At 39.8% G+C, this 27,871-nt stretch overlaps 2 protein-coding genes across 5 annotated transcripts in view; both read right to left on the reverse strand.

Moving 5' to 3' along the window:
• Window positions 1-1,469: 1,469 nt before the first annotated feature.
• On the reverse strand, window positions 1,470-13,419 carry LOC113024671 (protein FAM83B-like). 2 transcript variants are annotated; one of them, XM_026171927.1, is made up of 5 exons: window positions 13,082-13,419; window positions 12,117-12,601; window positions 9,025-9,189; window positions 5,264-5,388; window positions 1,470-4,470 (listed from the first exon to the last, which is right to left on the reverse strand). In XM_026171927.1, the coding sequence occupies exons 2-5, from the start codon at window positions 12,549-12,551 to the stop codon at window positions 2,409-2,411; spliced, it is 2,787 nt and encodes a 928-aa protein (XP_026027712.1). In that variant the 5' UTR covers window positions 12,552-12,601; window positions 13,082-13,419; the 3' UTR covers window positions 1,470-2,408. The 2 variants fall into 2 exon arrangements, with proteins under 2 accessions (XP_026027712.1, XP_026027713.1); XM_026171928.1 differs by lacking the exon at window positions 13,082-13,419 and having other exon boundaries at window positions 12,117-12,680.
• A 68-nt stretch (window positions 13,420-13,487) lies between these two features.
• Window positions 13,488-27,871, reverse strand: part of myom2a (myomesin 2a) — a 28,060-nt gene continuing 13,676 nt past the window's right edge. For 2 of the 3 annotated variants that reach the window (XM_026171924.1, XM_026171925.1), the window contains 22 exons: window positions 25,229-25,403; window positions 24,375-24,496; window positions 23,574-23,761; window positions 23,297-23,423; window positions 22,802-22,980; window positions 22,585-22,699; window positions 21,809-21,968; window positions 21,092-21,198; window positions 20,907-20,951; window positions 20,684-20,820; window positions 18,872-19,016; window positions 18,660-18,719; window positions 18,469-18,536; window positions 18,208-18,321; window positions 18,055-18,142; window positions 17,912-17,950; window positions 16,959-17,064; window positions 16,279-16,442; window positions 16,086-16,122; window positions 15,975-15,997; window positions 15,522-15,577; window positions 13,488-14,827 (listed from right to left, as the gene is read on the reverse strand). In XM_026171924.1, coding sequence (XP_026027709.1) covers window positions 14,321-14,827; window positions 15,522-15,577; window positions 15,975-15,997; window positions 16,086-16,122; window positions 16,279-16,442; window positions 16,959-17,064; window positions 17,912-17,950; window positions 18,055-18,142; window positions 18,208-18,321; window positions 18,469-18,536; window positions 18,660-18,719; window positions 18,872-19,016; window positions 20,684-20,820; window positions 20,907-20,951; window positions 21,092-21,198; window positions 21,809-21,968; window positions 22,585-22,699; window positions 22,802-22,980; window positions 23,297-23,423; window positions 23,574-23,761; window positions 24,375-24,496; window positions 25,229-25,403 — 2,762 coding nt within the window. In that variant the 3' untranslated portion in view covers window positions 13,488-14,320. Of the gene's footprint in view, window positions 14,828-15,521; window positions 15,578-15,974; window positions 15,998-16,085; window positions 16,123-16,278; window positions 16,443-16,958; window positions 17,065-17,911; window positions 17,951-18,054; window positions 18,143-18,207; window positions 18,322-18,468; window positions 18,537-18,659; window positions 18,720-18,871; window positions 19,017-20,683; window positions 20,821-20,906; window positions 20,952-21,091; window positions 21,199-21,808; window positions 21,969-22,584; window positions 22,700-22,801; window positions 22,981-23,296; window positions 23,424-23,573; window positions 23,762-24,374; window positions 24,497-25,228; window positions 25,404-27,827; window positions 27,846-27,871 lie in introns of all 3 variants that reach the window. The other variant, XM_026171926.1, reaches the window with a different exon arrangement.

Below are 27,871 nucleotides of genomic sequence, written 5' to 3' on the forward strand. Positions count from 1 at the left end.
GATATGCAGGCTGAATGTTGTGCACAGGACCAAAATGTAGACTCTCAGGTAGACAGCGGTGAATTTGAAGTGAACTGTTTATTGTTTTTTGCAATAATACAAAAGGTAAATCATAAATCCAGAAGGGAAACACTGAAAACTATAAACTGCTGAAACCTAAACAAATACACTAGAGCTACTATCACTGGGGTTGAAGCGAATAGGCACACTGACAAAGGACGCACAGAGACAGCAGAAGATGAGGCAAGGAAGCAAAAGTAAAAGCAAAGCATAAGGAACAAGCAGCTCACAAAATAAAGCAGGAAGCAAAAACCTAACACGTTATAAAGAACAACACCAAGATGGTGATCTGTAGAGGGAGCTTATAAAGTAGGCATGTAACTGTGTCTCTGCTTAACCTAAAAAGCTTTGTAGAACTGATGTGAAGAAGAGTAACACTGATGACTATGCAGCAGATATCTTCCACAGAGACTTAGAAAGCAGTTTAGTGTTCACAGACACTTTATGATAAAATATCTGATAGAAGTCCAGTGTGAATGCTTTCATATTTGGAACATAGTTGCTAAATTCATCAAAATACACTGAGAAAATGTACAGCATCGTCCATATTTAAAAAAAAATTATATATCAATATGCTTCATGAATGATACATTATATGATACATTAAATGATAAGGCATATGACATATTTTTGGTGTTTTTTTGTGACACATTGCACAAAAAAACCACCAAATCCACCAACGCTTTGCTCCACAATTTCAGTCTTCATACACCATATGGACAAAAGTAGCTAGTGAGCTATCTACACATTACACCTACAGGAGCTGGTTATCAATAGAAACCCACACCATAGAGCTCCTGGCATGCAGTTTTAGTACTGATGTTAATCAACTGTAGAGTAGAGAGTCAGCAGAACATTAGCGCTGTGGGTATGGCTGACAATGACTTCCACTTTGCCATAATAACACTTACAGTTCATCGCAGAATATCTAGGAGGGGATACAGTTCACAGACATGTTGTTTGTGAAGGCAGACTGTATGACAGTGTGTTTGATTTTATACACCTGTAACAATGGGACTGAAAACACATAGATTCAAGACTTTTGTCTATATAAGAAGTATCCATCCATTCACTTCCGCTTATCCTTTTTCAGGGTCGCGGGGGGCGCTGGAGCCTATCCCAGCTGTCATAGGGCGAGAGGCGGGGTACATCCTGGACAGGTCGCCAGTCTGTCGCAGGGCCAACACACAGAGACAGACAACCATTCGCACTCACAGTCACACCTAGTGGCAATTTGGATTATCCAGTTAACCTATCCCCACAAGTTGCATGTCTTTAGACGGTGGGAGGAAACTAGAGTACCCGGAGGGAACCCACGCAAACACGGGGAGAACATGCAAACTCCACACGGAAAGACCCCGGTCTGATGTTGGAATTGAACTCAGGACCTTCTTGCTGTGCTGCAACAGTGCTAACCACCGTGCTGCCTATATAAGAAGCAAAAAAACCAAATATGTTTATTAATTGAACACTTTTCAGTAATTTCCAGCAGCTCTGAACATTTTCAGAGAATGAACTGGTTCTTATATAGCACTTTTTTACACTACTGAAGATCTCAAAGTGCTTTTATACAACACGTCTCATTCACACAAGCACTTTTTTCTACTGTAATTCACACACATTCATCCTCCCGTGAATCCATCGTAGAGCAACTTAGGGGTGAGTATTTTGCCTAAGGATACTTTGACACACGGCTCAAACCACCACCCTTTCAGCTAGTGGATGACCTGCTCTGCCTCCTGAGCTACATCCACCCTTTGTTTCAGTACTGTTTCTGAAACAAGAAGAAATATATTCAGTGGCAGATGAATGTATGCATTACTGTATTAGAGTAAACCAGTGTATGTTTGTTTAGAAAACCTCAGGTACAGGTTATAACAGTGGGCCTTACTGGTGTGGGTTTTTTTAAACGTAGATATTTCACAACAATACTGAACAACAACAGAGGTGTTGGTGTTGTCATAGCATAAAAGATGCTCTCATCAGTCTGATCCTTTAGGTAAACTAAAAGAATAAACATATTTTGCATAAGACATACCGTATCATTATAATTTAGCTTACTGAATCAAACATTGCTGAATGTCCTGAAGTGCTACTGTCAGATTCTCCCTGGTTGCCTTAACTCCTCCTCCCCAGTAAGATCCATCTCAGACTTTAACTGCAAATACCGATTTATCAAGCCTTGTTACTGGCATCAGTGGCGATTTAAAAAAAAAATGTGGAGCATACTGCTGCGGTGTAAAGAAACCGTTTGTCTAGGCATGGAAAACAGCTGCATAAACAAAACATGTAATATGCTTAAACTTTGCCTTCATTTCTGACCATGTTGGCCTTCTTCTGTGCCTTCGCTACTTGTTCTTGTTTATTAGATTTCCAACTCGCTGCATGAATCGCTCCAGTTTGTTATCAGTGCTGCTCTGTGTCTGATTCACTGAACGGGCAGACTCGCGCCTTTGCAAAGAAGAGATTCTCTCTTTGTCTGACGAATATGAATTTGCCTTCTTCTTTGACTTATCCAGACGTAGATTTTCGTTGCTAAGCAAAAACTCATACCGACTGTAGGCTTTGTCTTTTGGTCTCTGATATAAAGTCTCTCTTTCGTCACCCACAGTGCCCTTTGAGTCTTGCTCTGCTGCAAGGGCCATCTTCTTTTTGCTCAAACGCTGAGGAGAAAATCTTGACAGTGGAGATTTAGTCTTTTCTATCTCTGATGGACTAGTAAGGGAGCTCTGCAAACTGGGCATGCTCAGTGACTGGCTTTTTGTTGTGTGCACTGCATCAGGTGCCAGGGAATGGGCAGCCTTCAGTGGCTGGCTTACTCCTGAGGTCCTTCTTTGGAGAGACTTATTTTCATTTTTGGAAGTTTTCTTTTCATCTGATGTAGGCACTTTCATTTTCATAGAATGTTTTCTCTGTAGCGCTGCATCTTCTGGCTGTGCTTCCCCTTTTTCTGTGTGACTGCCCTTATCTTCCACTCCCCGCTGAGGTCCTGTAGATGGATTGAAGACTTCCAGAGAAGTTTCAACTTCATTAGAAATGGATTTCTTTCCTTGCCTTGAATCACCTGAGCCTGTGCTTTTGGCCACCCTATAATGCTTTCCTGTGGCTTGATCCTGAATTTCTTTTTCTGGAGATTTTACAGAGTTCTTAGGAACAACCTCCTCATCTTTGCAAATCTCACGTCTGACTTTAAGTGCTGGGTCTAAGTGAGTGTGGGAACTGTCTTTTTCTTCAGGGACCTCGGTCAAAGATTCCATTGCTCTCGGATGCTGAATGCTAACACTGCTGGACTGTAAATGAGAAGGCTTGAGTGGTGCATCACTCATTTTCTGGTCTAAATCAGCAGCTGATCTTGTCTTGGATAGAGGCTCACGCCAATCATATGTCTGCATTGTTTTTCCATCTGAAACCACATCATGGTGAGAGGCAGAACGATGTCCATCAGTGAGCACTGGCTCTCTTTTGTTACCTCGCTTCTTGAGCTCCCTGTTTTCCTGGCTGCAGCTTTCTTGTGCTGCTAGCTCCGATTCTGTGATACTCTGCCTTACATCCAGGCCTCTTAATGAAGACATCAGTTTGGATGTTTCTGCATTCAGATACATGGACCTCAAAGACTCGTGGCTTTGCCTGAAATTGTTATAGTCCTGCAAACTGAACCTTTTTTGCCGTGTTTCTTCCATTCTGGACTTAATATCTCTCGACCTGCTGTGAATGAGCTGTGACTGATAATCATTTAAGCCTGTGTGACTGCTATATGGAGATGTCACAGGTGAGATCGCATCACATGACGCACCTGGATGCATCTCATTCTCATTAAGATAAGAATCAATCTTCCAGCGGTGGAGTGATGTTTCTGAGTTGAATGGTATTAGGTACTGGTCCGCACCGTAACGTGTCTGGTGCCGGAGGTGATGGTGCGACATCCGGTTTGGTAGAAGCACCTCCCCACCTCCCCTCGGTTTAGATCCACTTCTCCCAGGGACTCCAATGTCTTTAGTTCCCATCCTTAGCCGAGTCATGGAGTTTACCTTTTGCAGCTCGCCTCCATAACTGTGTCCTTTCACTAGGTTCCCCATTTTAGTATAGTCATACTGATGGAGCCTATCCTGGACACTCAAGCCTCTGGTCATTGTGCCAGAATTGTTGAACCTGTTGTCCTGAACACTTCTCACCACGTGCATCACCCTGGATCTCCTGTGAATCATATTAAGAGAAAGCTGGCTGGAGTTTGGGCTCTCCAGAGCCAAAGTATCTTTAAGGTACAGAACAGGTGGCCTCCCGTTAAGCAAGACTGAAGAAGTTGTGGAGCAAGCATAGAGTCTTCTGAACTCTTCATCATAAGTGGAAACCAGTTGGCCTGTGACAACCAGGACCATACTGAGGTTGATTTTCTCAAAAGTCCATGTGTAGCTGAAAAAGAAATTGAAGAACCAGTACAAATCATAATGATGCACAAATTTTTAAACAGTATTAATAATAAAGTCATGCATATCTTCATTATCTAAATTTTAATGTGCTTAATCCACAACTGAAACATAACAGTGGAAATAAGGGCCAACCAGGAAACACATCCAACACAACAAAAGCTATAGTAGCAGAGCATAGGACTAAAGTTTAAATCATATGATGTTTGAACTTGGCAAATTCAGCAGAAAGTTTATGTGTTTCTGGTGCCTGCAACTGCCCACAGGCCACTGCATTTATTAAGTGTTCTTCTTACCTCAGCTCTGTGTGTTCTCAAACAGATAAACTAGTTTTGCTGACTTGGAAGATTTGTTAAGTTTGTCTTAGAACTTGCTCTGGGGTTTGTCTTTTTTTAAAACTTTTTTTTCTCTCTTATTTTTACTGTTTCAGTAGTGAAAGTTTCAAATAATGTAACTAATCTCCGTGAGCCACGAGCTCAGGCTGCAGACTGCTCTAAACACATACTTGCTCGATATGATAAAAGTGAGACAGAATCTTCCTAATATGGCTATTTGACCCGCCAGAAGAAAGCCGGTCTAAGTGGTGAAGGAAGGCAGCTAATCATATTTTTTTCTTCCTAATTCACCAATTTTTATTTTTAAAAATACCAGAGTAGCACAGTGAGTTTACATGAAATTGCTTTAAGGTTTACTTAAAGTTAGCAAAGCTGCCAAGTAGAGCTAGGCCAGGCCTCTATTTCAATTTAATCACAGAATACTTTTGAACAGCACTGACTCACCTGTATGTTCCATACATAACTGTCCTGCAGTCCACAAGTATAAACTTCTGTTCCAAACCTCCATGTAACTTAAACCCCGAGCGACACTGATACTCTGGCCCCTGAACCGTCCGAACACAAAGATTCTGATGGAAAAATAAAAATGAGAATTAAGGCCAAAAATAAATCAATTTCATTTCACCTACAAGTAATATATGTAATGCTTATTTGAGAATGCATTAAGCAATCTCTATTTGTAAAATGCATTATCATGCAATGATAGAAGAACCTACTTCTGGCTTATTCACAACAGATCAAAACAGTGGGAAGCTCCATGTGTTTAATTTCAGAGTTTTTATACCAGATGCTCATCGTAATGCAATACCAAAGGGATTTATGTCTTCATCTTTGATAAAACCAGTGATCTTTTCCTTTTTTGGTGAATGTGTAAACATCATGATACAGTAAAAAGAAGAACAAATGGAACTCTGCTGACCTCCAGTGACATCCTCACTGGCTGCAAAACTAGCCAAGGAGGCTTAATCAGGTCAAACGATACAGTGACAAAACATTTCCTTGTTCCTGATTTCTTATTTATTTATTTAGTTTTGCAAAGACAAAAGGAAATACAAAACACAGCTTTTAAATCATGATTTCACTTATTAGTGCACAAAAGGCTACCCAAATCTGGAAAAGTAATTCCCCCCTAAATCTTATCTGCAAGAATGAAAGCTACTGTGGATACTGCCTGTGGCTACAAGTTGCAGAAAGTCACTTTCCCACCAAAGATTACTCCAAGTATTCTCAGGCCAGACATCATCTGGTGGTCCACCGTGCAGAAGTGCCTGTACACTGTGGAGATAATGGTACTATGGGAGGCAGCATATACAATTCAAAAGGCTCAATTATGCAGACATAGTTGCCAAAACAAAATGATGTAGCTGATGCAACCAGGTTTCTCAAAAGCATGAGCATCCAAGTACATGCGTGGGTCTATCAGTGACCAGTGAACAAGGGTGGCTACCTGATGACCCTGACAACAATAAGAATAAGAATAAATTTACTGATCCTTCTGTTGCTGCCTCCCCAGTGTTCAGAGATGTTCAGCATGAGGTAGGTTTTGTGACACCAGTGGCTGAAGGTTTTTACGAGATCCCTGTGTTCGGATTCCTGTCTGCAGTTTTAAGCAAGTTTGTCTTGGTGTAGAATCAGCTGTTCCAAGGTTTTCATGATGTGCATTATAAGGGCCACTGGTCTAAAGTCATTTAGTTCAGCAAGACGTTTTATTTTTGGTACCGGAAAAATAAAGGATGTTTTCCACAGTCCTGGCAGTAGACTCAGATTAAAAATCCTGTGGAGAGGTTGACACAGTTGGGCAACACAATTCTTGAGCAGCCTTGGACACACACCATCTGGGCTATCATAGTCTTCCTAACTCCAATCTCACCCCTGTCTGTGACAGACGAGCATGAAGGCACAGGTGTGAGAGGGGAAGTAGCTGCTGTATTAGAAATGAAAGGAGAAGGGGGAGCTTGTGCAGGAGCAGACGGAGTTACAGTGAAGGAGAAGCAGTGGGAGTGAGTGTGACCATAAAGTTGAAGGACTAAAGAACTGCTTGAGTGCATCAGCTCTTTCCACATCACCCATAAGTGGCTGTCTTTTCTTTTTGTTTTTGTTTCTTTTTAGTATTCATTCCTTTTCACACCTCACAGATGTTGCTGTATTCTAGCTTCCTTTCTATCTTCTTTATCTACTACATTTCTGCTGTGTTCAGTCACTTCTTCAGCTCATGTTGCATCTGTTTGAGCCATTCTTTGTCACCACCTCTAAAAGCTACCTTTTTCTGGTTGATGATTGCTTTTATGTCATTTGTAATCCAGGGTTTGTTAACGGGGCACAGTCTCTGTAAGTCACGACTGATGTCTGTCAATATTTCTTCAACTGTTCTCATCTGCTTCCAGCAGAACATTCAAATCTGTGCATTCAAAGCAGATAAAGGTTGTACCCCTCCCTCCTGACCACAGGACACCAGTGCTGATTATCAGGGATTCTAACATCAAGTCTTACGAGCTTAACTGCAAGGAGATTTTCAGGTTAACACTGTTTTATAGTTGATAGTACAATCTTTGAACATGCATTGTTTTTCAAAGACATTACACAAGAAACAGGAATGTGATTTTGCCAGTTTAAAAATAATTCATGCATGTGCTGGACATACTTCCTTCTAAAAGAATTACATAGAAGTAATTCAGCTTTTGTGTTATTGATTGTGTTAGTTTTGTTTTGGGCTAACAAGTTTGGCAACTTACATTAGCTAGTTTGTTAACAGGAATATGATGCAAGCCTGTTTCCAAAAAAGGAGTGCTTTGATTATCATTTCAGTAAGAAGTACATAATTTGAACTCTTTACTTAAATGAAAAGTGCACAAAGGCACCACATTAAATGTTGCAAGTAAATCTAATATTCGTTCATTTTGATTTATCTGAATGTAACTTCTTTACCGTGTGAAAGAACTATGTGCCACATCTTTTAAAAACTAAATGATTCCCAGGTCTCACTGCTCAACACATCAGGGCCTTCAACACTCAAAAATGAAACTCAAAAACTCAAACCGAGAGCATGAAACATGAGTTCAGGGTTGTTTCAGTCATCAGGTGCAAACAGCCTAAATCTTAACTTAATTGAAACACTCCCCCCCCCCCCAGTTTCCATTACTACTACCTTTACACAAACACATGAAAGCACGCACACCCTTTGTCAAACTCTACATGATCAAACCTGTGTGAGTTTTCCTCAGGCTGTTTTTTTGATGTTGCTAATGGCTAGGCACGCTGCAAAGAGGTCGTGAAGCCATCACTGCGTTCAGAGCTGATGACTCTTTGTTTAGACTGTGGAAACATCATCTAATGCTGTTTAACAGGAAAATCCAGCCACACTGACAGATCTGTCCTGCGGTTGCTGCAGTTGTGTGAAAATGGCAGGTAGAGACACAGCAGGGAAATGTTGGTAAATGACTGTATTTCCATCAGGGTGCGGAGAAAATGTCAAACGTAATATTTTAAATGCTCTTTTGCCAACAGAAGAAAGGTTGTGAAGCCTCATGGGAAGCTCTGGGGGAATGCAAATGTTAGACTATGTCAGATGATGTTTAACAGGTCAACAGGCATGTGTGGGCCCAATTATGGCTTTGAGTAGCAAATGTCTCCATACATGTCTACATATCTGTGTACCCCCCACCCCTCACACACACACACACACCCATCCCCCCCCACACACACACATACACACACTCACTGCCGAACTGACTATGACTTAGAGCGCCAAGGGTTAAATAAATGCCCAGCTCTAAGATGACTCTACCTGTCTTAGTTTGGTATGTGGCTGTTGTTCACTATCAGCCACTGTGCTACTAAAGCCACCACACAATGGAGTTGACAGTTTTCAAATATTTTGCAAGATAAACATTGTTTAAAATGCTAACGTGTATACTATGCACGGGAACAGGAAAATTACATTTGGCAAGAAGTGCAGAAGAGCATGTTTACCAGAAGCCCCTTTTTATATCAGGAAAAGTGGAAAACATAAGAATAGGCCTGTTGTGTCTCCACTGTGAAATCCAGATAATCACATAGGTCTAGTGGAAGATAATACATTTTTTTTTCCTGATGATTTTTATTTTTTGCAGTTCATGGCCTCAACAAGTACAATAATGGTGATAAAACATACTCATCTGATACTGTCGCCCTTTAAACCTTGTATTTCAAGGTGCCGTGTTTCTCACCTTGAGCTCTTGAATATTAATCTCCATGTCGTGTGCCATTTTGAGGAAGCTCTTGACATGGGAATCATCCAGAAGGATGTAGACCACCACTCCCCTCTGTGTCGCATTGATGAGTTCTTTGAAAATGTCGCCATCAGTGAAGACATCCATTACAATGGCAATAAGCTGGAAGCACATTAGACGTGGAAATGTTTTCAATTTTGAGAAAATACAAATTAAGTCAAAAAATGTATGAGTAGTCAACATCAGGACTTGTATAGTAGAGATGACTTTCCACACAAAATTAACTGTATCATTGTGCAAAACACCTTCTTAACTTGAAATAATCTTTTATGCAACACAAATAATGTCATTACTTCTGATGCATGCAAAGAGAAGTAACTGCCAACTGTATATATGCAGTTATGTGAAAAAAAAAATCTTTTATTTTTAGAGTTTATGTACTGGGCCATAATAAAAAAAAATCATCTGGTCCTTAGCAGGTCTTAGAATTAGGCAAATGCAACCTCGTGTTGGTTAATCTGTGACATTTTGCACAGTTTCATTATTTATTTAACAAAAATTAAGCTACAATGCAGAAGCAGTATCTAAAGTATAAGAATGCGGACTAATTTGTTTTACATCCTTTTTGCTTCCATAGAAATGTGGAGGATAATTAACAGGTTTTGTTACTATAAGGTCATCAGCAAATGTGAGTACCTCTATAACAGCAGATGTTTTAACAGTTTGCTGTTTTGGCGCATTGAGGGGGTGAGAACACAATCCCGGGGAGGAAAGACATCAGCAATGATCTTACAAAAACAACTGTTGCTCCCCATCAATCTGGGTGGGTTATGAAGCATTTCTAAACAACTGGAATTTCATCACTATACAGTCAGAAACAGTATTCAAGTGGAAAAAAGTCGCCAGTGTTGTAGTGCACATCCTAGCAAATTTAATTTAAGTAAGACTGTTTAATGCTCAGAGAAACTTCAAACTTCATAATAGTACAGTTAGAAAAAGACTAAATAAACACAAAATGTTTGAGAGGATCCAGGAGGAAACCTCTTCTCTCCAATAAGCACATGGCAGCATAGTTTAAGTTTGCAAGGTTGCATCTGAACAAACCAAAAGACTTCGGGAACAATGTCCGCTGGACAGACAAGACCAAAGTGAAGATGTTTGGACATAATACACAGGACCACACATTTGGTGAAAACCAGACACCTCATACCAGCTGTCAAGCAGGAAAGGTGATGATTTTGTGGCAAAAGGGGAAACTACATAGTTTGTATCTCACTGACATGACCAAATGTTTAACAGTAAGAAGACAACAAGCCCAAAGAATTAGAATTAAAAGCAAGTGTACTTTCTTTGTCAGGTGACCGTGAATGAGTAAAGCTTCGTGAGCAGACTCACTTTTTAGATTGTGATTTACTGAGCACCTTTGCTTGTGATATTTTTTGTTGTTATGAATTCTGTAAATTAGACAAGTGGTTTGCTAAAGAGGAAAGACAGATTTTTTTTTAATCAAATATCAGACAAAGTTTTACCTGTTTCAACATAACTGTTGCCTACGTCATTTCATGATATATATTTATGTATAGGTACTTTTATTTTGAAATTAGTTAGATTTCACCTTTAATGTGTAGCATCTAAATTTGTTCTGCCAGTTATTATGTGGTAGAACAAAAAAGGTCACTTTCACAGTTACGGCAAGTAGAATGATTTATTTTTTGTGTCAGCATTTTATATATCAGTGCTTTCATATGAATTTAAACAAGTATTTAAACATGTACTTGATCACAGGAAAACTATTTTTTAAAGAGTGGTCTGTTCAATTGTTGGTTTGCAGTTGGTTTAATTAGTTTTTCTGTAATCAGTTTAAGGCCAACCAATCCAGCCATAGCTATCTGATCCTACTGTGGTATTTTGCTACAATGTTGACTACAAGAATTAATGTTAATGTTTCACAGTGATACTTTTTCCATCTCATTTGACTGATCTTTTAACTAATTTGAAAGCAACAGTATCCTTACTGTTGTATCTCATCATTTTTTTTTGTAGATCCTGTGATTCAGTAAAATCTTCAGATGTTTGCAGTCTTTATTGGAGCAGTTTTTCCTACACTGCATACATGTGCACAGAAAAAAGCTCTTCTCTTTACTCATTACTATATTTACTTATTTCTAAATTATAATAAGCACTTTTTAAATGACTTAAAGGTAATCCTTAAGTTTAATATTATAGGTTTAAATAAAAAGGAAAATTCCAGGAAGTGTGAGGTAAAAAAGCAAAAAACAGCGTGTCTGTTTGTGACCTCCACGGGATCCTACAAGATCATCTCATTAAAAGACAGCGATGTGAAGACTAGATTAAACATACAGCAACAAATTGCGAAAGCAGTGCAACAGCACTCATTTTCTACTCTTTCTACAGGAGATAACTGCACAGGAAGTACAAGATGAATTTGCTTCATGAAGCAGGTTCCTGGGGAAAAAATAGGAAATGGAAAACTGCAGTGACTTGCTGCTCTAATATAATATTACTAATATTTCTAGTCATGAAATGCATTTTAAGCATAAATACAAATTTCTACCAGGTTGACATCACTGTTACCGCTTCATGATAGCTACAGCTTTAAAGAACATTGCTGCAACAATGTTTCTGTGAATGTTGAATTGCTAAATACTTTTTCTCTGAAACCTGCCAAAGTTAGTGCAGCCTACATGAATTCAGACTGGCCACTCGCCTGCCTCACACGTCACAAAGCAAAAAGCTGCACAGTAATGAGTGACTTCCATCGTGTACATTTTCATGATAACAAAAGTTCAGTTGCCATAGTAGTTAACTGCTTCAAACATTTGAACTGGTGTAGTCAGCTGATTGTGTGGGTTAATGTATGTTTAGCCCTTCCCTGCAGTCTCCTGTGTATGCAGAGAACTATGCAGAGGTGTTTATATGCCTACGCAAAACTACACCTTTCACTAGGAATTTGTACTATTGATAAACTATTGTCCTTGTTGATTCCTCCACCTGATAGATGAGGCGTTATTTTCTGGCACTGGCCCAGGAGCATTTCTTTTGTTTATATCGCAGTGCTGAGGCCTCACCTTCTGCGCAGCCTGAATCTGCTTCCGAACCACCTCTTTAATTGTTGGTGTGTTCTGTCTGGGTGGGTGAAACAGCAGGCTAATGCTGGTCTCTACACCCTCCAGCGCAACCCCTGGCCAGCCCAAATCCAAGTCTGGCACCTCCTCTTCCGACTCAATTGGGAAATAGGTGGAGGGTCTGACCTCGTCTGTGCTGCGTCTTCCCTCTGAATCATCTTCCACAACCGGTAACTCTGCATTTTCCAAAATGAACACAGTCTCTTCCTCTGAAAGGAAGTGGTTGATCTGCTCAGCTCGAAGGAACTCTTCATAGGCTTCTTTGCCGCCACATAGTAGGGCATAAATGGCTAGACGATAGGATTCTTTATAGTGCGGCTGAATGTAATCTGAACAGTCCTCTTCAAGTGAAGACAGGCATGACAGATTGGACTCCATGGATGCGAGAACCCCTCTGAGTCTCTGTGTGCAGCAGACTTCTTCTTTACCTTAAATGTGACACACACTATGCTGTTACAGGGTTCACTGAGTTAAACTTGCATTTTGGAGCTGAATGTCAAAAAAGAGATAATTAGGAAAAAAAATATTATGTGTATGACTTTAACATTTTTATCTGCATTGCTGAGTTGTAATATGTAATCTTTAACTAATCATTAAACATGAACAGGACAAACATGAGACAACTGTCAACATACAATTTTTACATAACACTACAGAGCTTTGGAACAAACATTTTATTTTCAGTGCATTTAGTTGTTGTCTTAAAGAAACTTAGACATGCAGATAATTTTATTACCATGGTGTCATACGAGAAATGTTTCTCCTCTAAGCTCTTAGGAAACCAAAAAGGTACATGTGGTTCAGCACAAACACATAAACAATATGAGGCATGTGCTTACTTCTTCAGTAACTACTGTAAATTGTCAGGAATTCAACACACTTTCAGCAACATATACAAAGAGACTTACTTCATAACTGGCCAAAAAGAATCCTGGTCTTCCTGATTAATCAGAGGCGAGAAACTTTAAACCAGCTTAAAAAGTTAAAACCTTCTGTCGGTCCTGGTGTCGGTACTCTCTCCAGCATAAGCCGGTAAGTGCTAAAGGTGTGGATTCGCGAACTCTGTACAAACGAATAGCCTGTTGTACCTGCTCTGTTTGCTCGGCTGACAGCTACAGTAACAAACCCCACCCACCTCAGCTCACCTGGCTTTCAGAGGCAGGTTGGCTTGTCTCCCAAGTTGTCATGCAGTCCCTTGGAGTCTGGCTGCAAGTGCACATTTTTACTTTTGGCTTCATTAACTGTAGCCGAAGGATTTGAGTTACGTCTTCTAGGGTGAGGTGTAGCAGTGACTACTGACAAAGACAACAAAAGTAGGTTGAGAAGTAAAGTTTATTGCCATCACAAAGCACTGGGGAGGAAGACATAATGTGTCACAGACAGAAGAGCCTCTCAGGTACAGAGACAAGGGCTGTGAATGTTTTTGTTCACAGACAAACTAACCCTGGGAGAAGAATGGCTGGAGCACAAACACAGTAACCTGGTATTTGCATTTTCACCCAGGTACTAACATTACCCCACATCTGTACCTGCTGACTCCCAGCTCATCCACTTTGATACTGGTGTATTACAACTTGGATCTTATTTTTGTAGGTTTTGATATTATTTGCTTTGTTTTGTATAATATCACACTCTTTGACATAAGTGCTAAATGTAGGGAAACACAGTAACAGAGAAGATTAAGATTAAAGCACTGAAACTGGAGCTTAAACCTAAAATATTTACTAATTTCTTTAATTTTGTCCTCTAAAACTCTGCTTATCTCTTTGTAAGACAGTTCACTGACTTACTTTTTTGTGTCACTAATACCCAAGTTGTAATAGAGCATAAATATCCTTTGACATCCACAATTTGTTGCAGGCATTTCACTGACATTGCATAGTGGAAGGTGCAGCCTTTAAAACTTTGTAATGAATATACACGGACATTTTATGTTTCTCAGTGTTTTTCTTGTGTTAAAAGGAACCACTTTAAAGACATATGATGGCCCATACATGACTGTGAGGTGTAGTCCAGAGTAAGCAGCAGTTTTTGAAGTGGGACTTTGACGTTATCTAAATCTAAATAAACTTTAAAGTAAGAGCTCATTGTTTCACACTAATGCTTATAAATCAGTGTTGCTAACAGCGAACATTAACCCCCACATTCTACTTCCTGGGTGGAGTTGGAGACTTCATGAATCTGGGTGGGGTTGGAGACTTAACACTGCGTGGTGGAGTAGGAGACTTCGGGGTAGGGGTTGGAGACTTGGAGATTGGGGTGGAGGCTGGAGTTGGGCTCTTCATGGATGGCGCTGGGGTCTGGGTTTTAGAAGGGGTGGGGGTTGGGGTCTTGGAAGGGGGAGCTGGGGACTTTGGCAGCACAGGCGTGGTGGCGGCTGCTTTGGCCTGCCCCAGTTTGGGCTCAGGGATCTTCTCTCCGTGCCTGTAGACGCTGACAGTGATTTCCACAAACTCACCACCATACTTGTTCCGTACATTGATGCTGTACTTTCCGGAGTCTTCGGGGGTGACTTTGTTAATGACGAGGCTGGCAAACTTGCCACCGTCAAACATGACCCTGGTGTGCTCAGTGGAAGCGACTTCCTGCTCGTTCTTGAACCAGGTGACCTCAGGAGTAGGCTCGCCCCACACGGTGCAGGTGAGGCTCAGGGACTAGAAAGGACCAACAGTCAACTCAAATCAAAATATATTCACAGAATACGATTCATATTTTAGGTTTGTTACATTCTTACACAAAGATTTATTTATTCATGTGTTTATTAAACTAATGAAAATTGTTGTAATCACTTGACATAATGAGGTCAGACATTATAGTATTTATTTATTATTAACTCTGACCCACAATTTGAAGTTGAAGTTGGCATTTCTTTTTAAACATTTTTAGAATGAACCTTAAACTGCAGACTAAATATGAATTGAGGCATGACATCTGAACAAAAGCCATCCAAAGAAGTGTTTTGTCAATACTGTTATCAATACTGTACGCAGCAGTACATCTCAGACTATGGTGTAACACAGGGGTGGGCAACTCCAGGCTTCCTGGGCTGGTGTCCCTGCAGGTTTTAGATGTGTCATTGAACCAACACAGCTGATTCAAATGGCTAAATTAGCTCCTCAACATGTCCTGAAGTTCTCCAGGTAAAGAACTAATCATGTGATTCAGGTGTGAGATCTAAAACCTGCAGGACACCGGCCCTCGAGGCCTGAACTTGCCCACCCCTCTTTTCACTCTCTGTGTTTATCCACCACTCTGCATTTAATCATTACTCAAGCATCATCTTCCACAACGTGTCTTTTCTCCCTCTGTGAAAAGAGACGTTGATTGCCGAGTTTGGAAAATGTTTACCTTCTCCTCCATAATGGTGACCACATCAGGTAGACCACCAACCACTCTACCACGGTCTGAACAGAAAAAGAAAAAGTCACTTTTCACTCCCAGACTTAGAAATCAAAGATCTTAAAACTACAGCAATCTGTCTTTTTACATTTATTGTGTAGTGTTGTTATTGTGCACTAGTAGATCAAGTCTGAGATGTTCAGGGGGAGGAAGAGGAAGAATGAGTAAGACATTCATTTCTACTTTGCCTTTAAAATAAAATACCTTGCCCACAAATTCCTGTGAAAATTTTCAGAATGCTTAAAGAGCTGTCGAGGGCACTTGTGATTATCAATTTTTTGTCCTTGTAAGATGTGCGCATAGTATAAACAGCTTAAAAAATAATTAACCAATGTACCTTTATTGAAAGATACATGAGGAATCTCTCTCAAACTGTCTCAATACAAGTTGTGAAATACTCACTCTTCTCAGCGAAGGCAGCCGCCCTAAAAGACGAAGAGGAAATTCGATTTGATTAAAATTTGACATGATTAAAACCGCATGTCTACAAACTTGTAACATCAAAACACTTACTTAAGTCTTAGGTACTCCTCATAGGCATCTGTATATGCTACAAAACAAATGATTACAATGGAGTCAATTTTTCAAAGACAAAAGGTTTCACATCTTAGAAACTCCAAAATAAATAGACAAATAAATAAGACAATCACAGCAAAAGAGAAAAACTGTAATGAAAACAAATGGTGGCACAGATGGAGGTTTTTACCTTGTCCAGAGAGGTCAAAAGTCCGGGTGTGGGTCTTGACGCCATCTGAGATCTCCATGGAGTAATGACCCTTCTCCTTATCGGACGGATCGCAGATCTGCATCCAGGCCATCTCAGCTGTACCGCCAATCCTCATCTTCTCAGAGGAGGCAATCTTATTCTCCCTGCGGGTTTACATCATGGATCTCAAAACTTCGTTATTAATTCATACAGAGTGAAAAAACAAACACAGACATTTCGTAGGCTGCTTTCAAATGTGAGATATAGTGACTCTAAGGCATAATGTCTGTGTGCTTTTACACCCCTTTAAAAACTAGCAGTGCTTCTCTACAATATTAAACACTCCTGATCAAAGTTGGACACAAACAAACCCCACAAGTGACACATTTGCATGACATCTCCTTTTGCTAACTGAGCCACCCACAGAACTACTCAAAACATCTGTGTTTGAAGTGTTTCATAGAAAATTTGTTTCAAAAGATGTTATGATTCAATGCTGTCTCACATGCAGCAGCCTGGGTAAGCTCACAGACTGCCTATAAGTGTCTGTGAATAATGAACTTTTGTTCCATATAAACAGTAAAACAAAATATCTCAAAAAGTAAAATAGCTAAACCTTAAAATGATAAACTAAAAAGAGATATTTGAATAATCTAAAATATTTAAATTCACGACTGTACTTGTGCTTCCAGATGGTTTTCATCTCCTCTGTATAGTAGTTCATGTAGCACTGCAGTCTGATGCCCTCTGGAGTACACTGCAACACCAGCTCAGAAGCAGATGCACCTAAAGACAACCACCATGAAACGCACAGGCACCAACAATAGGGAAATGACTTCAGAATGTCATCACAGCCTCGTCTCTTAGCCAAAGCAGACTTAATGTAAATTTGTGTATTTAGAGAAAAGCTGGGGTTCTCAGAATTGTTTCCAGGTTAACATGTACACGTACTTTATCCTTCTGAACCAGTTTCCAGCTCTGTCAGCATCAAACTGCAGCAGTACTGTTGCAGCTGACTTTGGTGCAGCTTTTCCACTGGACTTTTCTTAAGAAAGGCACTTCTAGTATATGTATATATATATATATATATATATATATATATATATATATATATATATATATACATATATACATACATATATACATACATATATATACACATATACATACATATATATACACATATACATACATATATATATATATATATATATACATACATATATACATACATATATACATACATATATATACACATATACATACATATATATATATATATATATATATATATGTATGTATATGTATATATATATATATATATATATATATATATATATATATATATATATATATATATATATATATACATACATACATATATACATACATATATATACACATATACATACATATATATACACATATACATACATATATATATACATATATATATATGTATGTATATGTATATATATATATATATATATATACACATATATATATATATATATATATATATATATATATATATATATATATATATATACACATATACATACATACACTGGCCTATGCAGCAAAGATATTTTAACAGTTTGAGATGCTGTGTAAGTTAGCTGATCCAACCTACCAGCGATCTGGGCGATGGCATTGATGATGTCATCAAACACTGGAAATCAAAGTGGGAAAAACGACACAATGAATACGGTACAGAAACCTAATATGACAATACCAAGAGCTAATAGCTGACCCATCACAACACTAAAAATTTACCTTTGCCTGAAATGTCAAACACAGATGTGTCCTTTCCTCTGTCGTCACTGAGTACTGCCTTGTAAACACCATGATCTTTTCTGGAGAACTGAATAAAAACAAGGTTATTTTATATTACATTATATTTTTCAGTGTGGATTGTGCAGATGTTACCAGTGGGAGGGGAAGAGCACAGGATCCAGACATGACATTGGGGGGAGTATCTGGAACAATCTCCTCATCGTCTTTGTACCAGTGTAAAGTTGACTCCTTCTTCACATTAGCCACCTGACAAGTACAAAGATTAAAGGATTTTGTTTTTACAAGAAAGCAAAGCAATAAGAAGTGAAACAGAATCAATGAACATGTGGAAAGCACATCTGACATGTGGTTCAGAGTTACAGGAAATCCTACATAATTACGTGGTTTTGTTACCTTGCAGACGAGCATAACAGTACAATCCTCGGTGACAGTAAAATATAGATACTCAGAGAAATGTGGGCCTACAAGGACAAGAACAAAGAACCACATGAATGACATAAATTAAGGCCGCACACATCTCTAAATCCATTATTTTACTCAAACTTGCTTACTACTTGTGCCAAAGTCATCAAAAATATTCATACCTTGCTTCCTAATGTGCTCTTTCCTCTGAAACTCAGCCTCCTTCAGAGCAGCCTTGAACACTGAATGAGTAAAAAACAGACACAGATGAAATGCTCGCTGTGCTGCCCTTTTGGTTGGTGCAATCAGAGAAACAGAGGTTTTTATAAGTTTCCAAAGTAGTATTCCAACACGAGTTATATGGACTTCTATGTGAGAGATGGAAAACTCTCACCATCTCCGACCAGGACCAGGGAGCTCTGGGTTTTGGCCTTGCCATCATGGATCTGAACAGTATATGTGCCCTCATTGGCTCTGGTGAAATGATCCACTGTCATCTGGATGATTCCAGTGGCCACATCGTGACTGATCTTCTGTCCCTAAGAGGAATAAAATGATGAAAATATTAAACTATGAGAATTTCAATGTGTTTAAATACTTTTGCCACTCATTTGTAAAAAAGAAAAGACTACTTTACAGTATCTGTTCTGCTTTTAAGAAACTAGAATAATATAATAAAAGATTTGTAAAGTTTCCTTGTCTTTGTTCAAGTTACATATGGGTTCCTTTACATATTTAGCTAAACTTTACTTTTCTTAGTAGTCATATTATCATGTGGAAACATTTTATTTTGAATGAAACTAAAGAATAAAAATGAAGTGAGCCTGAGCTGACTGCTTGGCAAGAATGATGTTTGTGTGTTTGTCTGGTTGGGTTTTTCTGACTGAATGCTGTTTGAGATCATATCAGTTCAAGAATGATGTGAACCAAAGCTGGGAAAAAGGAGAACAAGAAATGCAGGAAGTTTTACTCTTAAGTCCTCAACTTCATATTTATGTCATGTAATGGAATGTGTAGAATGAAAGTCCAAAAGGCAAACTTCAGATGTAGACTCGATGAAACAAAAGGCCAGCTGCTGATTTAGCTGATGAAATCCAACTTAGATGCAAACTGAAGTTAAATAATACAAGATGCAAAGTAACTAAATCCAGGAAACCAGAAGAAACATTCCAGGAAACAGAAAGGGAAATATGACATGACAAGTAAACACACCCAAACTAAGGCTTTAAATACACACAGGGCGGCTGTAGCTCATGAACAGGTCATCCACTAATCGATCCGTGGCCGTTCTAGTCTTCATGCCAAAGATGTGGAACCTTGAGCTGCTCTCGATGCGTGAATTGTGAATGTCAGAGAAAAAGCACTTAGATGTAGTGCGTGTTTAAATGTGTGTGTGTGAATAGGTGAATTAGACATGCTGTAGAAAGCGTTTCGAGTCCTCGGGTACAATAGAAATGCCCTATATAAGAACCATTTACCAGTTACATGCAGACACAGAGGGCAATCAGGGATGAGTGAAAACACCTGGGTAACAGAAAACAGCTGAAACCAATCAAAGACAATAATACAGGGGAAGTGAAACAAAATACAACACGAGACATAAATGACTATCAAAATAAAACAAAATAAAACACCCAAACAGAGAACACCTAACAGAGGAGACAACTTGACCAGATACACACAGACACTGGGAAGGCTAAAGGCTACACAAAGTGTCAGAAACATAAAAAATATTAAAGATTAACAGAAACCATATTACAAAGATAGTAAGAACTTAAGACTAAACATGGAGACATTACTAAAAGAATAAAATCATGAAAGTGATAAACTAAACTCTAAATAATCAAACTCAAACAACTAAAATCAAAATAGAGGATGCTTAATGACTAATAAGAATTCAATGTCCTAAAAGCAAGAGTTCAAAATATCTCGATGCGTGGGAATGTTCAATCATTCAGGTAAGAAAATCCCCAAAAGTTGATTCTGTTCATCTGCATGTAGCATTTTTGATGGGAGAAAGGACAGTGGGATGACTGACGAAACGCTTCTCCCACTGAGAACGCTACGTCCAGATGAACAGAATCAAGAATTCAAAATGTGTGATTGTATTTTTCTATTAGGACTGAAGAGACACAGAAGAGAAGACATACAACTCACTCATAATTAGATTTCACACTCACTCATTTCTGAAAGGTCGACACCTTACCTCCCCACTCGTGACTTCTTTGTCATTGACAATGAATCTATAGGACACAGATGGTGAAAGTTTGACTGCCTGCAACCAGAATCGCACGTGTCCTTTCTCCAGAACCTCATAGTTCAGACCATGTTTCAGAGGAACAACTGAAAAAGAAAAAGACATTTAAAAATTAAATTAGTAAGAAACAAACTGGATGTAAATGGGTTTGATGGGGAGGCACAACACTCACTCGGATGTCTGATGGCATAGCTGAGCTCCAACATAGTGTTCAGGGCTGCGGGAAAGATTCAAGAAAACAAATATACTCATAAAGAAACAATTCGGAGCGAGAAGAACTAAGGGGCTCTGAATTATGAAATCTGATGTTTTTATGACTGCTTTTGACATATAGAGCAACTTGTAGACATGACTGACCATCCTCAGTGAGAGTATGGCTGGCAGAGACTCCATCTGTGTCAGTGACGATGACAGAGTATTTGCCCAAATCATCTTTATCAGGGTTAGTGAAAGTAAGTCTGGACCTGTGAAATAAAGGTAAGATCCATTACAGTCAGGACATTTAAAGCAGTTTTCAACTGGGATTCAACAGGGTGTCAAACAAAAATTCTTTCACAAGTCACTTAATTCTTACTATAAATTTAATTTCCATTCAAATTTGCTGTTATTTAAAACAGTGGGTTTGTTACAGTGTCATGTTACATATCCTAATGGTATAGTCCTCACTATTTCCTCATACTCTTATTAAAAATATTCTGGTACATTTTGGTCAGTCAAACTTTTTTTTACTTTAAACTTAAATCAGTAAATTCCCATTAAATGCTAAGGCAATACAATCACCTGTGACTTTTTGGCCAGAAAAAAATGCAAAAAAGTGGCCAATAATGAGCTTTTTTAGAAAACACTTGAATGAACTATTAGCTTTTTGAATGGAAACATAAAAACTTGATCCGGCTGTGTTTCATGTTTTCATTTTGAGTTCACCGAAGCAAGATGACAAAGCAAACTAGTTCAGGCCCCGAGGGAGAAGCTCATTGTTTGCGCTGGTGTATTTACTGAATGATTCATTAGATTCGTCCCGCTGTCACAAACGAAGGACACAGAACAAAGTCAAAGCTCAAAGATCAAGCTTACGTTCTGCCTTTAGTTGTGACAGCCACTCTGGGACAGTCACTGATGAGTTTGTAGTTCTTCGACCACACAAACTTGGACGTCTCGCAGATTTCACAGGCCTCAAGAGACAGGAAGACATCTCCAGTCTCCTCATCCACACCAGCCACAATCTCCTTTGTGCCTGCAAATTACACGTGAAACTCTCCAGTGAGTAATAACAAAAATAAAATACTCGCTGTCATAAATAATCAGATAATAGTCAGATAATCTGTGTGGTTTTAATTCTAAACTTAGTGTCATAAATTAAACTGATAATCATGATATGAACAAATTCAATTTGCATTGCAGTAATTTGCATGTGTTTGCAGGGAGAAGTGATCAAAGATATTCACCTTCCAAAGTGTGTACACATCTTTTCAATGATATGAAAAATATTACAAAGTAAGGAAGAAAGCATTACTATGTGTCTGTAGAAATGAAAAAAGTAAACTACATGAAAGCACTACAGCCTCTATGTTTAGACTGTGTGAGAGAAATTCCCAAAATACTGTGATACCACACATAAGTTTTCATTTGTATATGAAATTTGATATCTCTAGTGAATGCTAAAGTTCTCTACTTAAAAATGCTTAACTGTAATTATCAGTGATTTTGTGTTTTATGTCTGCTCATACGATGTCTAAGTATTTTAATAAAAGACAATTATCATGCTGTCGTCTCACATGTCTCTGAATGTTTTGCCAATATAAAGGATAAAGTGCAGAGCTGGCTGCACACGTTCAGTTTGTTTTCATCACCTGGAATAGCTTTAGCACAGACCGGCTCTGACAACTGGGAAGGTTTTCCAACACCGTGTGCATTGACAGCACGGACTCTGAACACATAGCTTTCACCTTCCTCCAGTCCAGTCACCTACGAAAACCAGGGAAATATCATCACATGGAGAGTGTGACTTGGGTGTGGAAAGAGGGTTGGCCATTTGTTGGAATATGCATGATGCACCAGATTTGCTACCTGCAGGTAACGGTGGCTCACAGCTTCCTGATTCACAGTGACGAACTCTGATGAGCCCTTCTTAGCCATGTCCACAAAGTATCCAGTGACAGCACTTGCTCCAGTATAAATGGGAGCCCTCCACAGGATGACCAGAGAGTGGCTTCTGACCTCACTGAAGCTCAAGTCATAGGCTGGGCCTTGAATTTACAGAAACATCATCAGTTCCAGAAAGAACACACGACGCACGAGCTGTAGTTGAACTGGAGTCAACGCAACTTAACTGACATTTTTATCAGTTAAGTTTTTTATTTTTATTTTTTGGGCTGGAATTCAAATGTTTTTTTTTAACCTTTAATACATTTTAAAAGCCTTGGATGCTCATTTTATTGATACATTTGCAGGAGTTCAACAGGCATTTTGGTGAATTTGCCTCTGTCAAAACAACAGCTGCCATACTCACTGTGAGATGCAGAGATAACTCTACAGAATAAAGTCACATGGACAATCCTGTACCTGGCTCTTCCATGGTCCAAGCTTCACATTTCATTGGAACGCTGGCAGCAGATGGTAGACCAACACCAGCCATGTTACCAGCAGTGACCCTGAACTCGTAAAAAGTTCCCTCCTTCAGATTTTCCACCTAAAATAACGTGTGGCACAATCATCAAATGAATGAATAAAGTAGTAATAATAAAGTGAGTAAATGTAAATTAATCAAATTTAGCTTTATCAAGTACAAGAAAAGAAAACTTTAAGAAAGAAAATCTTAATCTTGTGTCTGATTACTCACAGTGCACATTCTTTCTGTGACAGCGTTTAGGTTGACCTCCTTCCAGACTAAAGTGTCAGCGTCCCGCTTATCAATGTAGTAAGCGTTAACCTTGGAGCCACCACAGTGTTTGGGACTCTTCCAGGCCACAGTTATGGAGGAACCATCAGAACTCAGCATGGTGATCCCAAAGGGAGAGCTGGGAGTTGCTGAATTACAAAGTTTCACATTTAATGAAGCTTCATATTTAAACTTTGTATGACATCATCTTACATAACGTCTTTCAAAGTTCAACATTTTTTAATCAATCTAGGAAACGATGACTGTGATCGGCTGCATGTGAGCCTGTCATGCACTTTCTCACACTTCACTGAGCAGCCTGCAAAGTTTTATCGTAAAGTTTTCAACTCTTGTGCTGAGTAACTGTCAGACTTTGAAGTGTGAAGTGTTTTGTAGAGTCCTGTTAAAAATACGTCTCTGTGTGATCAAAACACAATAATGTAAAGTGAAAGGTGGATAAAGAGAAAGCTGTGGGTAAGTAAGGGGGGGACAAAAGTAAACACAGCTATTGAATACATACCATACTCAGCCCCCTTGCCTGCACAGAATAATGAAATGAATCACACTGAGCATCACGTTGGTTCAAGGACTCTGGTAATCTTAAGAAACACCATTTCTCTTAAATTATACATTCTCCAATGTATTCCTCTATTTTTTCAAAGAAATGTACATTTCTTTGAAAAAAATGACAGTTTCAAAGAGCGTTTTAACTTTTCAGAGGCAGCATATAAATCGCAATCATGAACTTGATAATACTCTTACCGAGTGCAGGCTCCACAGCAATGGGAGAGGACTCCTGTGACTCCTCACTGAGGCCAAAGAGGTTGACAGCTTGGACACGGAACACATAGGTCTCCCCTGGGATCAGGCCGTGCACCACAAACCTGAGGCACGCACACACTCATTTTTTAAATCAAATACATATAAAACCTCTTGAAGTCTTTCCTCTTGTTTCTATATATTTCTTTTTTTAAATATTATTTTGGGGGGGGGGGGGGGGGGCATTTGTCTTTATTGAACAGTGACAGTGAAAGATGGACAGGAAAGTGGGGAGAGAGTGAGAGAGGGGAAGACACACGGCAAAGGGCCACAGCTCGGACTCAAAGCTCGCTCGCTTCTTCTGGTCACAGGGCGTGTGGTCACCTGCTCACCTATTGAGCTAAACCAGTGCCCACATCGGATATTTCTATGTACATATTGTTATTCTGGCTAAACTATTTTTTGTGAGCTCCACTCACAAAAGCCATCGTGAGTTTATCTTCAGATTTGAGAAAGTCAGCTGATATTGGGAATACTGCAGAATAAAGTATAAAACAAGCTAGAAAATTGTTGAAATCATCATCATTTATCCATGACTCCACAACCTGCCTTTGCCTTATATTAAACCTGACACATTGCTCAGGGACTCTCAGACTGAGCTCTCTGTGTGCTGTGGAGTTACTGCACTCCTGTGTAACACTCCTCTAGAGGAGACACTTTATTTATATTCATTAAATTCTTTTTTTCCTTCTTGTTCAAAAGGCTGAGAAGCAAAAACTCGTGTTTTGCCAAACTGGTGTCATTTGAAACATCTGAATCACAGTAAGACCATCGTGTAACATTTTTGTCCCTCTTACCTGGTATGTTTGAAGGGTTTATGGTTGCATGCAAACCACTCCTTGGCTCCAACGACACGGCCGTCGATGTAATATCCCATGAGGTGTTTCAGGTGTTTGGGGGCCTCCCACTGCACAAACACAGATGACTTGGTGTTCCTAGTAGCAACAACATGGCCAGGAGCAGAGGGGACGCCTGTGCGGCAAAGAAAAAACATATATCAGAATCAGAATCAGAATACTTTATTGATCCCTGGGGGAAATTATTTTTTGTTACAGTGCTCCATTATAAACCAACATTAAGACAAGACAGACAATACGCTAACTAAGAATAGTACAATATATACATATATATACATACATACATAAGTCACTCATAAATAAATAGCTGGAAAAGAAACATGTGTAGTTGTAGCAGCAAACTGTGTTAAGTGGATGCGTTGTACAGGGAGATGGCCACAGGCAGGAAAGATTTCCTGTGTCGTTCAGTGGTGCTTTTCGGTAATCTCAGTCTCTCACTGAACGTGCTCCTGTGACTGACCAGCATGTCATGGAGTGGGTGGGAGGTGTTATCCAACATTGTCTTTATCTTGGACAGCATTCGCCTCTCCGACACCACCTTGAGGGAGTCCAGCTCCATCCCCACAAGATTGCTGGCCTTACGGATTAGTTTATAGAGTCTGTTGGCATCTGCGACCCTCAGCCTGCTCCCCCAGCATGCAACAGCATAGAGGATCGCACTGGCCACAACAGACTCGTAGAAAATCCTCAGCATTTTCTGGCAGATGTTGAAGGACCTCAGTCGCCTCAAAAAATAGAGACGACTCTGGCCCTTCCTGCAAAGTGCTGTGGTGTTTTTAGCCCAGTCCAGTTTATTGTCAATGTGTACTCCAAGGTATTTATAGTCCTCCACAATGTCAACACTGACCCCCTGGATTGAAACAGGGGTCAAGTGTTTCCTGGTCTTCCTGAAGTCCACGATCAGTTCCTTGGTCTTTGCCACATTGAGCTGCAGATGATTCTGCTCACACCATGTGACAAAGGAGTCGACCACAGCCCGGTACTCTGTCTCATCATCCCTGCTGATGCATCCAACCACCGCAGAGTCATCAGAAAACTTCTGAAGATGGCAGGTCTCTGTGCAGTGGCTGAAGTCTGTGGTGTAGAGGGTGAAGAGGAAGGGGGAGAGGACAGTCCCCTGTGGTGCCCCTGTGTTGCTGATCACCTTGTCAGACACACACTGTGGGAGACGTACATATTGTGGTCTTCCTGTCAGGTAATCAACAATCCAGGACACCAGAGAAGCATCCACCTGCATCACTGCTAACTTATCACCCAGGAGGGTCGGCCTGATGGTGTTGAAAGCACTGGAAAAGTCAAAAAACATGACCCTCACAGTGCTCGCCGGCTGGTCCAGATGGGTGTAGACACGATTGAGCAGGTAGATGATGGCGTCCTCAGTTCCGAGACGAGGCTGATAAGCGAACTGAAGGGGATCCAGATGTGGTCTTACTATGGGTCGCAGCTGGTCCAGGATGAGCCTTTCCAGGGTCTTCATGATGTGGGAGGTCAATGCCACGGGCCTATAATCCTGGGGGCCACTGGGACGTGGCGTCTTTGGTACAGGGACGAGGCATGATGTCTTCCACATCACTGGGACCCTCTGCAGACTCAGACTCAGCATAAACAGTTTATGAAAGACTCCACACAGCTGGGGGGCACAGGTCTTGAGGACGAGGGGACTCACTCCGTCTGGTCCAGCAGACTTGCCTGAGTGAAGTCTCCTCATTTGCATCTCAACCTGGTATTGAGTGAAGGTGATGGGTGGGGGAGGGGTGTCAGGAATCTCACAGGAGGCAACAGCGCCATGTGAAGAGAGAGGCTGGCACAGTGGTGTGGCTCTAGATTCCAGGCTATATACATGTAATATTAATTAATTACCAAAAGTATACAAAGCTGAAAGTGTTAAAGTGGAAAAAAGGACAAGGACAGAATGATTCCACAACTGATGACCTCAGACATCAAACCAGTTGTAAATATTTTTTTCTGTATTAAAGAACATTTTATTCAAATGACTAATTAATGTATCAGTTACTAACAATTTACTTTCTTACAGAACAGAAATCATGACAATTAGCTGTAAATAATACTCACTGAAGCTTTGACTTCCACCTACTTGTCTGCAGGTTACAGCTACAGCACGTTACTGCTACTCAAAAAACATGCATGCATTCGATATTTGTGCTGTGTTCTGTGTTCCTGTATATTGTGTGCACAAACACAGTGATTAAACACAGCACAGAGGACTTGTTTTTCAGTTCCCATGGAATGGCTTTGCCATGCCTTTTTGCAGAACAGGATGTTTAAGCAGAACACTGTGACAGAGGAGCGTTTCTGGGATTTAATTTGAATTTAGGCACGAGAGCCCAGAATAATCCCATTTTGCTTTATCAACTTCTCGTTACCCTGTAATATAACAGCTTACTAAGCCATCCCCAAGTGCTCCAGTTCATCACTTATAGTGAGAACAAACACACACAGAGCAGAGAGTGAAAGAGTGAACTTACAGCAGTGTGAAAAAAGTGCTTTTAAAGTGTGTTTGATATTTTTCTGTACATACCAATTGGAAGTTCAGTACCTGCAAAACACAGTCAATCACTTTTG

This window comes from Astatotilapia calliptera, chromosome 6 (assembly GCF_900246225.1).
Source record: "Astatotilapia calliptera chromosome 6, fAstCal1.2, whole genome shotgun sequence".
NCBI lineage: Eukaryota > Metazoa > Chordata > Actinopteri > Cichliformes > Cichlidae > Astatotilapia > Astatotilapia calliptera.

Excerpts from the sequence above, each read along its gene's own strand:
- LOC113024671 (XM_026171927.1), bottom strand. The coding sequence starts at position 12,551 with ATGGAGTCCAATCTGTCATGCCTGTCTTCACTTGAAGAGGACTGTTCA. Across the intron at positions 9,190-12,116 it reads AGATTCAGGCTGCGCAGAAG|CTTATTGCCATTGTAATGGA; the intron begins GTGAGGCCTCAG and ends ATGTGCTTCCAG. Across the intron at positions 4,471-5,263 it reads GTTATGTATGGAACATACAG|CTACACATGGACTTTTGAGA; the intron begins GTGAGTCAGTGC and ends TTTCTTTTTCAG.